The sequence below is a fragment of the Ursus americanus genome, chromosome 9 (assembly GCF_024610735.1).
Source record: "Ursus americanus isolate L20-20 chromosome 9, mUrsAme1.1.p, whole genome shotgun sequence".
NCBI lineage: Eukaryota > Metazoa > Chordata > Mammalia > Carnivora > Ursidae > Ursus > Ursus americanus.
Genome location: NC_142135.1, coordinates 64508335 through 64521235, shown reverse-complemented (window position 1 = coordinate 64521235; position 12901 = coordinate 64508335). Strand labels below are relative to the sequence as shown.

The 12901-nt window shown below is 36.2% G+C and overlaps 1 protein-coding gene across 1 annotated transcript in view; it reads left to right on the top strand.

Moving 5' to 3' along the window:
• LOC148109489 (uncharacterized) overlaps positions 1-12225 on the top strand; it is a 228587-nt gene extending 216362 nt beyond the window's left edge. Inside the window, exon 4 of the mRNA XM_087864863.1 lies at positions 11758-12225. Within this exon, the coding sequence (XP_087720989.1) occupies positions 11758-11762 (5 nt within the window). The 3' untranslated portion in view covers positions 11763-12225. The remainder of the gene's footprint in view (positions 1-11757) is intronic.
• Positions 12226-12901: the final 676 nt, after the last annotated feature.

Here is a 12901-nt window from a genome sequence, read left to right as displayed (position 1 = left end):
ACACGGTGAGTAAAAAAATGAGTAAATACAGTAGGCTTACCTTCTCCTCTTAAGTCTTCTGAATTATGTTTGATTATTGATGCAAAAATTATAACACCATTTGATGTTAAAATTGTGTATAGAGGACATATTTTTAAACATTTATATTCTGAATAGGGGAGAGTAAAGTTACATACAAGGAAGTAAGTTTTCTACAGTTCACTCAAACTGGTAAAATGATGACACTAATAGACTGGTAAGTCATGCATAAATAATGTAGTATCTAGAGCAATCACTAAAAGAGCTATATGAATAGATACATTAAAAAACACTATAGATAAATATAGAATTCTAAAAAAAATGTTTAAGTAACCCAATGGGAAGGCAAGAAAAAAGAAAAGAGAAATGAAAACAAAGAAAAAACAGAAACAAAGAAATTCACTAACTTAAGCCCTAATATATCAATATTTATATTCAATGTAAGTGGTCTAAATACTCAGTTAAAAGACAGATATTGGTAGTGTGGATTAAAATAATGACCCAACTATATATTATCTACAAGAAAATCACTTTGAAAAAGTGAATAAAATTGACGCTTATCTATGTCATATATCTGACAAAGAAAAAAAAAGGAGACACAAATATGTGAATATATTGATATGTACCAATGTATCATATATACTAATATTAAAAGCAAAACAGGAGCTATCACTAAGAATGTGCAGATATCGAAAGAATTTTAAGGAAAAAATATGAACAACTACACACATAAATTTGACTACTTAGATGAAATGAGTCAATCCTAAACAATGCCAACACCAACAAAAAAACTACCATAACTCATCCAATTTGAAATTGATGATTTGAATAGCCTTGTAACTATTCAATAAATTGATTTATAATTTAAAATTTCCCAGAAAAGAAATATCCAGACATAGATGGTTTCACTGGAGAATTCTACCAAACATTTAAAGAAGAATTAATGCCAATTCTACACAGTTTCTTCCAGAAAACAGAATAGGTGGAAATACTTTCCAACACATTTTATGAAGTTATTATTACCTTATACCAAAAATAGGAAAAGACAGTACAAAAAAAGAAAACCACAAACCAATATCCTTCATGAATATGGACACAAATATTCTTTTAAAATATTAACAAAGAGAATTCAGTAATTTATAAAAAGAATTATATACCATGGCAAAGTAAGATTTATTCCAAAGATGCCAGGCTGCTTTAGTATTTGAAAAGCAATTAGTATAATCCAATGTATTAACAGGCTAAAGAAAAAAAATCTCATGATCATATCAACTGATGCAAAAAACTTGACAAAATCCAAATCTATTTATGATAAAAACACTCAGAAAAATAGAAATAGTGAGGAACTTCCTCATCTTCATTAAGAGCAACTATGAGATGCATATAGCTAACATTATACTTAATGGTGAAAGACTGGATGCTTTCTTCCTAAGATTAGGAACAAGGCAAAGATGTCTGGTCTCTCTTTTTCAACGTAACACTGGAAGTTCTAGCCAGTGCATTAAAAGCCACAAAAGAAAAGTACACATATCAAGGAAAAAGAAAAAAAAAAGAAATAAAAGAAATAAAACTACCTATTTGCAGATGACATAATTGTCCACATTAGAACATCAGACATAAAAGATCAACACATAACATTAATTGTATCTCTATATACTAACAATGATCATGTAGATATTAAAATTAAAAGTATAATACCATTTATTATTATTATTATTTATTTTTTGGAGAGAGAGAGAGAGAATCTTAAGCAGCTCCACACCCAGCATGGAGTCCAACTTGGGGCTCCACCTCACAACCCTGAGATCATGACCTGAGCTAAAATCAAGAGTCAGATACTTAACCAACTGAGCCACCCAGGCATGCCAAAGTATAATACCATTTTTAATTGCTAATAAAAATGAGACAATTAGGTATAAATCTACCAAAACTTTCACAGGACTTGAATGCTAAAAACTACACAATATTGATGAAAGAAGTCAAAGAAGATCTAAATTATGGACCATGTTCATTAGTAAAAGACTCAACACAGTAAAGGTGTCAATTATCCCCAAATTGATATAAATATTTAATGCAATTTCTACCAATATCTGAGCAAGTGTTTTTGTAGGTACAGATATAGATATCTGAAATTTATATGGATAGGCAAAGGAACTGGAATAGCTCAAATAATTTGAAAAAGAAGAAGAAAGTGGGATGAGTCAATCTCCCTGATTTTAAAGCATTATTTAGGTACAGTAATTAAGACTATGTTGTGTTGGTGGAGGAACAGACACATAGATTAATGGAAAAGAACAGAAAACCCAGAAGTCGATCCATACAAATATGTCAACTTATTTTTGACAAAGATGCAAAAACAATTCAGTGGAAGAAAACTTTTCAATAAAGGTAGTGGAGCAAATGAATACCAACAGGTTAAAAAATAAATAACTTCAACCTAAGTCTGACAACTTTTGTAAAAATTAATTCACAATGGGTCTTGAAATTTAATGTATAACATAAAGTCATAAATCTTTAAGAAACTAATATTGGAGAAAATCTTTGAGATTTGGAACTGGACAAAGAGCTTGTAGATTGACACCAGAGCACAATCCATAAAAGGAAAAAATGATGAACTGGATGGAGTTCACTAAAACTAAAAACTTATATTCTATAAAACATCCTGTTAAGAGAATGAAAAGACAAGCAAGATATGGCAGAAAATATTTGCAAACCACATGTCCAACAAAACACTAATATCTAGAATATGTAAAAACTCTCAAAACTCAGCAGTAAAAAAACCAAATAACGTTAAGTACAAAATAGGCAACTCCCTGAAGAGACATTTCACCAAAGAGGATCTACAAATGGAAAATTAGCACATGAAAAGACGTTCATAATTAAAACCACAGTGAAATATTACTATACACTTATCAGAATGGGTAAATAAGAAACAGTGACAATACCAAAGGCGAGAAAGGATATGGAGAACTGAAGAAACATTGCTGGAGGGAATGTAAAATGGATTAGCCATTCTAGCAAACAGCTTGGCAGTTTCTTTAAAAAATGAAACATTTAGCTACCTAATGACCTTGCAACAACAATCCTGGATATTCCAAAAAAATTGAAGACTTATGTTCACACAAAAACCTATACAAGTATGTTTATAGCAATTTTATTCCTAATAGCCAAAAACTGCAAATAATCCAGATACACTTAAGCAAGTGAATGGCCAAACAAACTGCAGTTTATCTACAATCATGGAAGACAGCTGAGCAGCAAAACAGAATGGACTATTGATACACACAACGACCTGGGTGAATCTCCAGAGCGTCAAGCGAAATGAAAAAAGCCAGAGTCAGTTGCAAAGTGTATGATTCCGTTTATACAACATTCTTCAAACGACAAACCTATAGACATCAACAGATTAATGGTGACCCAGTTAAAGAGAGACTGAACAAGAAGTGGATGTGGCTGAAAAAAAGGCAACATGTGGAATCCTGTGGTGATGAAATCTGTATCTCGACCGGACCTGTATCTCGACCGGACCAATGTCAATATCCTGGTTGTTTTGTATTACGGTTTTGCAAGTGTTACCTTTGGGGGAAACTGGATAAAGGATATATGGGATCTCGCTGTAGTAGTTCTTACAACTGCATGTGAATCTACACTTCCCTCAAGAAGTTTATTTTATTTTATTTTTTTTAAGATTTTATTTTATTTATTTGACAGACAGAGAGAGAGAGAGACAGCCAGCAAGAGAGGGAACACAAGCAGGGGGAGTGGGAGAGGAAGAAGCAGGCTCCCAGCAGAGCAGGGAGCCCGACGCAGGGCTCAGTCCCAGGACTCTGGGATCACACCCTGAGCTGAAGGCAGATGCTTAATGACTGAGCCACCCAGGCGCCCCAAAAAGTTTATTTTAAAAAACAAACTAAACTCCTCTCCCAAAAAAGGACACTAGAATTTTAAACAAATAAAGTTTATGTTTCAGAATGTCAAATGACCAAACAAAATCAGGAAAACTTAAAATCATAGTAATGAATATTAAAGAATTTTGCATGTATGTAATTTTAACAAAGTGTTAATAAATATGCACCAAGTCACTTCAAGGCAACTATCCTGCAATGTCTTTTGAGTATGTGCAATAATGAGGTGCTAGAAAATGTGTATTTATTTTAATTGGGGGCAACTATTTAGAGATTTTCATTCTCAATTTTTTTAGAGCCTGCATTCCAGCCATTAGGTTAGATAACTGACCAAGTCATGATATCAAATGAATATAAAGTGGCTCAGGAATAATCATCTGTTAAGTATATATATGGACCTCCTTCAGCAGATGTCACCGTGTACACAAGTGTATAAGCACATAATTTACGTTTTCATTTGATATATAAAACTTCCAGTATCACAATTCTCTATCCATTTAAAAGTAAAGACATATTTTGCAGCTCTAAAACCATATAAATTCTGTACCTGAATTTATCAATCAATGTTGGTACTGGTAGGAAAAAGTAGAAAGAACTGCAAATGGTCCAGCAATATCATTCCCCAAAAATTACCTTTTTAATTTCATGAGGAGCAGTGATAAGTAAGTGATAAAATGAAGGGCACTTTATTTCAAATTTTAATTTTACTTAGTCAGAAAGGGGAATGCACAGGGATTTAATTCTGGCAAATGATGTGGAGAAACAAATGGATGTTTTAAATTGTGTGAAAAGCAATAGAGAAGAGAAATCACTACTGGGGATTCTCAAATAAAAAATCAGGAGCTTAAGAGAAGTATGAAGCAAATAGTTAAAGACTTTGGTGCCATTGCCAGAAAAGGCAAAGAAAGTGAGAAAGAGAAACTGTCAATAAGAAACACTTCAGGAACTTCAAGTTAATATTATCAATTCTGAAAACAAGCAAAAATCATATTTAAAAGAGAAAAAAGTGGGAACAGTTAAATATGTATTTTCCTTAAATCCTGTTTTAACATTTTGAAAATTAATAAAATAAAACATTATAAATAGTAATATATAGTAGATACAAATATTTCCATGAAAATTTGCATCTATAATTTAGGCAAATGTTTCCATTTAAAGTCTCTTCCTTGGGTATTAAGGAGGGCACTTGTTATGATGAGATGAGCACTGGGTGTTGTATGAAAGTGATGAATCACTAAATTCTACTCCAGAAACCAATTTTGCACTGTATGTTAAGTACCTAGAATTTAAATTTAAAAAAAAAAAGTCTCTTGTTTAAGAAAACAAGATTAACCACATCATGTGCTCAGAAAACACACTTACTTACTTTTAGAGAAAGTCTTATCCACTGACAAGCACTATCATAAGGCATTTCATAATCACCAGCTATTTAGAGATATCTAATCATCACCTAAATTAGATACATAGTTTCAGTGGGAATTAATCTGTTTATAGCCAGGCACACTTTTCAAATCTAAAAATTTGATGAATTCTTAGCATGTATTTCAAACTTTTGTCTGATATAGTTCTTTCTGGATGCATATTTATGTTTTGCTTTTTCCTCCTTTCTCATGAGAGGTAATGGAGAAGAAGGCAACAGATCCTATCTCTATCATATTCTATCTTTCTTTTGTATTATCTTTTTCCTCCTAAATACAAATGTATATAGCTTTTCCTTCTAAATTGTGCATTTCATTTATTATATTACTTTTCTATCCTCTGGCAGAATACTGCAAATAAAGGGTAATGATGGTATTTATAGACATCCAGGTTAAAATGGAACCATGCCTGAAACATTTCTGCTCAACTTCCCATTAAAATGCCCATGAAGATACCAAAAAAGACAAAAACTGGCAATTGCATCAGACACTAGCTACAAGAGAAGATGACATGTCAAAGTCCAGGTGGAATGTGAACTAATTGCAATGTTGATTAAGATGACTTTATCAACACAGTCCTGGACTGTAGACCATCACGTACTCTAGCCTCTGAATCAAGCAGAACAATTCACTTTGAAGGAGTTGGGGGAAACCATTTTGACATGTCTCCACAGTTGAATCAGAAGATGCAAACTCGATCCAAGAGACTTGCATTAAAAGAATGCCAACTAGCCATTGTAAATTCCATCAACTTGGATATTTAGGTTTAAATCTGGGGGGGGAGGATATTCTAGCACAAGTTTATAGAAAAGGAATTTAGATTATTCCACTCTGGAAACTCCAGGAATAAATAAAGCTCTTCCTTTTCAATATGTATAAACAGAAAAGAAAAATTATCCACTTTGTAGAGACTTAAGTAAGGAATCATTGCTCTGGAGGTTAAGAGAATCATATTTCTGATTCTTATTTTCTTTTAAAAAAGATGAAAATTTTAGAAGAAATCTGATTAATGTCCTCCAAAAACTACAGAAAAATATGAACCATGGAGAAGAAAACACAAAAAAAAAACCATAAATGAAAAATACATTATGAAAAAGAGATTTTAAGTGAGCTGCTTGAAGTATTAATGAAGATTGTGAAATATAATAGCAGAGGGGTGCCTGCGTGGCTCAGTTCGTTGGGCAGCGGACTCTTGATTTCTGGTCAGGTCATGATCTCGTGGTCCTGGGATCTAGCCCCAAGTCAGGGTCCACACTCAGTGGGGAGTCTGCTTGAGGATTCTCTCTCTCCCTCTCCTTCTGCCCCTCCCCCTGCTTGCATACATGTGCATACACATGTGCTCTCTCACACTCAAAAAATATATATGCATATAATAGCAGAAAAAGACAGGATACATAAAAATATAATACATGGGCTTTGGTCATAAAGTTTTTTAGATAACTGGGGAAAATGTGATTATGTGTTAGGTATTAGATGACATTAAGAAATAAAGTTATGTGTGCATTAAGAATGTATAATACATTTTTCATATTTTTAAGAGATGTGCAACAAAGTACAAAGAGATGAAGTGGCATAATGCCTGGGATTTGTTCTAAAATACTTTAGCAAAAGAAATGAAAGTTAGAGAATGGACACATGCCATGAATGCAGTGAAATCTAAATTGTTGCTGACGAGTGACTAGTTGTGCAGACGCAGATGCTGAGTTAAGTTGGGAGATGTTTCCTGGGGGTAATTCCTGTGAAAGATAAAGGGAGCTGAAGCAGGATTCGTCAGGGAAAGCCTGTGGGTGGGCCATGATACACATCTGACAGGTAGGAGAACAGAGGCAGAAAGAGGCAGAATAGAGCGGGCGGGCCTCAGACTGTGACGCAGATCTGACAGCGTCAGCCAATCCAGTGGACGAGCTCATTCAGGAGTCCCGCACTGGGCAGAAATGGCAGACCCTCATGCCCTGCCATACTCGCTCACTGGCTGGAGGCTGCCCTGGAGGAGAAGGATCCTGGCTTGGATGCTTGGCAAATCCCAGAAGTGCTACATCTGGAGATTTGGCTGGCTGCTCACAGCTGAAGCCCAGGTTCCTTCTTGATGAGAGGTCCAAGCAGCTCACCTCCCTGGCTGCATCACTGGTACACAAGCCAGTACACGTCATTGTGTCTTCTTTTTGTTAATATTTTGGAAATTTTCATTTAAAATGTTCAAAACCAATCGCAAGATTAAAATATACTTTGGAGGCAAGACAGCATAGAGTGGAGGCTGCAGAAAAATGAAATCAATGATTGAAGGCAAATATGGAGACTCACCCAGAATATAGAAGAAAACAATAAAACGAAAAGGAAGCTCTGAGAAAAGACAATTGCTCTAAAGGACAGAAAATTACCAGAGAAAGGATATCAAAAATCGGCCCAGAAATGATTATCCCAGATATTTATAGACTGCGTATTTCACTGGAAGAATTTACAAGCCAAAGAGCAATCTGAACCCCTCAAATGAAAACACACCACTCACAATATAGCGAAACTTGCCTTTTGATGTTGTTTTTACAAAGGCAGAGCTCATGTATTTCTTTAAAAGTATCTTCTCTTTCTTACAATTCACTGTGTAGTAAATTTAGTCCAATCTGGTGAAAAACCAAACCTGATTCACTAAGTTGAACAGTCTTTTAGGTTTAATTCAGTTACTTTGGAACAAATTCTTTTCAGATTCCTTCCCTGCCCACCCTCCACCTGCTACCTCAACAAGGGCTTCCTGTGTTCCCAGGGCTGAGAAGGGCTTTTGGGAACTACTTTGTTTCCTGTCATTCCTGCGAACTATGGAGTGATAGCTTTTGTCTGCTCCGTTGCTTTTACCCTCTTGGTACCATGGTTGAAGTTAGGGGCCAAAGAATGCACAGGACCCTTGGTTCTCTCTGGCTGCCTCTTTGTCAGAGAATCTCCCAAATTCCCCAGCCTGTTGCTAGGGCCAATCCCTTCTGCACGCCCCCTTATGCATTGCCACAGCAGACCCCAGGGCCACAGTTCTGCCCCCCAACCCGGCCCCAAGGACCTATGGGAACCCTCGTTTCCACTCATGCTTTGCAGAAGCTCTAGCCATCTGCTGGCTGCCCAGACTTTGCCGCTGACTTCCCTGTGAGGCTGAGGTGCCTAATTTGGACTGACGACCTTTGAGGCAGCATCCTGCCAGAGTCCCCAAGAATGCCCTTGTTCTTCACATGCCCCTCACTCAGTCCAGCACACCCCCTGTGGTGGACAACTGTGTGTCTCCCTCCTTGCTGCCTTACTTCCCTTTTCTTGAACAAGGAGGAATCCTGAGAGCATCATGTTGGGCAATTTACAAAAGAACCAAAATAAGGCTCTCCTCAGACTTCTCCTTCTCAACACAAGTAGAAGCAAACTTTTGATCAAAACATTAAATATCAAGCCAAGCTATCACATGTGCAAAAACTACGTGGACATATACAGTTAAGGAAGGACTTAGAAAATGAACCCCCCTCAGACAAGCAGCAGAAGAAATACACCCGCACATCCAAAAGATGTCTATCAATCAAGAATGACAAAGTCCTGGGGCGCCTGGGTGGCACAGCGGTTAAGCGTCTGCCTTCGGCTCAAGGCGTGATCCCGGCGTTATGGGATCGAGCCCCACATCAGGCTCTTCCGCTATGAGCCTGCTTCTTCCTCTCCCACTCCCCCTGCTTGTGTTCCCTCTCCCGCTGGCTGTCTCTATCTCTGTCGAATAAATAAATAAAATCTTTAAAAAAAAAAAAAAGAATGACAAAGTCCGATTATGTAAGAGGTGAATGAATTAAACATACACTATAAATTATAAATAGCTATTGTAAATACATAACACAATAAAATACAAACATCAGTCTCTCTTCAAGGTAAGATTATTAAATTATATAATAATGTGATGAAACTATAATCCCAGATAAACCTTAAAAAGCTTGTAAAGTGTTGGGTGGGCGAGAGGAGCCAAACTGCCTCATATCCTATGAGGAAAGTTTTTATTTCTATGAAAAGAAATTTGGGCAACTTTTACATTCTCAAGAATGAAATCAAATTAAGATGCAAGTCGTTAAGGGTTATTAGAACAGTACATTGGAATATCTTAAATAGATATATTTATATATATTTATAGGGTGGCTTCCACAAGTCTATTCACTAATATAAGTTGGTGTTGATTGAGTGAACAGCTTTCCAACTGATTTTGGTGGCTCCTTGTCGCTGTGACTACAAAACAGAATTTTTCTAAGTTTGCAAGAACTGTTTTATTTTGCTTCCCTTTTGGTCTTCATTCAGGCAAAACTGCATGAGAGATTATCAGTGACTGGTCAGATCTTCACCACAGGAGAAGAATTCTTCTTACAGATAAATCTTTGTTTATACACATCTGGTTTTTTGTTTGAGAGTTGATCAGCATGAGTTTATTTTGTTTTTGCTTGAATCACTTGTAGAATCATCTGTCAGGACAATGCCCAGAAGCATATAAAATTCTATGTAACAGACATTGAACATAATGAGACAAATAAGTAGAAGTTTTATATTTAAAAGTAGGGGGAAGATCAGTCCCAACAATTCCGTGTCTTTGTGAAATAGCCAGATTGTCTTTTCCTTAGCTTAGCTACAGATTATTTTTTTTTCTTCTTATGAGTAGGGTTATTTCACGCAGCAGTGGTACAACTTCCCTGGTTGGCCAAAAGAAAATCTATGAATATTTTGTTACCCATGACTACTTTACTTAAGGAATTTAAACTGGTCTGTTTTATCTTCAGGCTATACTATTTACCATGTCATCCAATATGAGGGAACAAATGTTTGATGGCCACCTCGAGTTATCTGATTTCTAAGGAAGGAGTCACTATTTTTAGGAGTCTTTCCAAAAAAAAAGAGGGAGTGGAGGGAAGGTTTCCTATCCTTTTTGGTTGTCCATAAAGAGATACAGTCCTTTAGTGGCGTTATGTAGTCACATTTCTGGAATGACTTAACCCAAAGGGTTGACGAAGCATAACCTGCAGCCCAAATCCAGACTACAAGCTAAGAATGGTTTTTTCATTTTTAAAAGAGTATTAAAAAGACGAATATATGACAGAGACTGTATATAGCTCAAAATGCCTAAAATACTTACTATTCTCCCTTTGCAGAAAACATTTGCCAACTCCTGGCTTACCAAGAGCCATATTAATGGAAAGACTTTAACCTAAAGCCTACACTTAAACAAATCATTGTTATCAGTGAGGAATGTATGGTAGACTAAGCCAGAAGCACAGTTACTTTAAACGAGTAAAGAAATAAAACAAAAATAATCATAAACAAGAGTATGCAAGATGAGTCTGACACATAGAAGAATCTTGTTCCGATGGTCTTGGCCAGAAGCTTCCCACTTCATGTGATCATCAGCTCGTGCTGAGGTTGTGTCAGCCGTCGACCTCTGAGGGCCATCTACGTCTTGAGACTCTGGAGAACTTCTGTTCAGGCTCTGCCATGCTAAATTCCTTTCATTTTTCCAGAGAATTGATAGTAGTAGAGACAGATTTCTGAGTAAGGAGCAAAGCCTTGCATCAGATATATACAAGAATAACTCTATTTTCATATTTCACGTTAAATGTGTCCCATCTAAATGGACCGTACGTTAGAATTTCTAAGTAGGAAACGCAAAAGCCAATAGCATTTTAGCCATGGGGGGTGTCATGGTTTTCAACAGAAAGATGCTTGGATTCATTCAGAAAAAATCAAGTCTATTATTAGTACATATTAGGAACCCATAGAGGAAAGCAACCGCATAAAATCTGTTGGAAAGTATCTAAAGAGTGCTTTAGGCATGGACCCAGTCCATATGCTACCTCTACAGCTTTTCCAGATTAATTGAGCTACACATGAAACAAACTGGCTGTGTCCCCTCCTGTCCTGCAAAGTGATCCCAGTGTTTAATATTGCAGCAAATTTGTCCATACATGATGTTATGTTTCATGGAAGATTTTTTTCAAGTGTATATTTGAGATTTTATTTGGTGCTTCTGGTGGACATTCAGATTTTGCCATATCTTATTCTCATAAATAATACAACACGATCATTTCTAGAGTGTCTTTTCAGAATTTGTTTGACTTATGGTTATTAATGTATTTATATGGTATTTTTTAAGTACTAATATATTATTTATAAAGTAATTAAATAGCATTTTAAAGTATTTTATGAGATCTACAGTATAGCATACTACTTCCTATAGTACATTTTTTCTGTCCTTATTTTTAAAAAACAGCTTTACTGAGGTATACTTCACATAAAGCACTTCTGTTTTAAGTATACAATTCAATGGCGTTAAGTAGATTTATTGAGCTGTGCAACATTACCACAATCTGGTTTGAGAACACTTCTGATAAGTCACTTTTTTTTTTAAAGATTTTTATCCATTTATTTGACAGACTGAGAGAGAGCACAAGCAGGGGGAGCGAGAGAGGGAGAAGCAGGCTCCCTACTGAGCAGGGAGCCCGATGCGGGGCTCGACCCCAGGACCCTGAGATCATGACCTGATCTGAAGGCAGACATTTAACCGACTGAGCCATACAGGTACCTTGGTAAGTCACTTTTGAAAGCGAGTATTTTAGGGAGTGTCATGGTATTTACTCAAAATTCATTAATCGACTTGTTGTTTGTTATTAAAAAGTACCTAAGGAAATTTTTAAGAACTATTTTTCTGCTGCATTTTAAAAATAAAGGGATTATTTAAAAATATACCAGCTACTAGTTCTATATTTACTATTTTATTTTAGTAATTTCATATGCCATTAGAGAAGGCCAGACAGGATCAGACATTTTTTTTATGTTTCTTTTATTATATTATGTTAGTCACCATACAGTATATCCCTGGTTTCTGATGTAAAGTTCGATGATTCATTAGTTGCATATAACACCCAGTGCACCATGCAATACGTGCTCTCCTTACTACCCATCACCAGTCTATCCCATTCCCCCATCCCCCTCCCCTCTGAAGCCCTCAGTTTTTTTCTCAGAGTCCATAGTCTCTCATGCTTCATTCCCCCTTCTGATTACCCCCCCTTTCTTTATCCCTTTCTTCCCCTACCGATCTTCCTAGTTCTTATGTCCCATAGATGAGAGAAATCATATGATAATTGTCTTTCTCTGCTTGACTTATTTCACTTAGCATTATCTCCTCCCGTGCCATCCATGTTGCAGCAAATGTTGAGAAATCGTTCTTTCTGATAGCTGAGTAATAATCCATTGTATATATGGACCATAACTTCTTAATCCAGTCATCTGTTGAAGGGCATCTTGGTTCCTTCCACGATTTAGCTATTGTGGACAATGCTGCTATGAACATTGGGGTGCATATGGCCCTTCTCTTCACTACGTCTGTCTCTTTGGGGTAAATACCCAGTAGTGCAATGGCTGGGTCATAGAGTAGTTCAATTTTTAACTTTTTAAGGGACCTCCACACTGTTTTCCAGAGTGGCTGTACCAGCTTGCATTCCCACCAACAAAGTAGGAGGGATCCCCTTTCTCCACATCCTTTCCAGCAATTGTTGTTTCTTGCCTTGTCAATTTTTG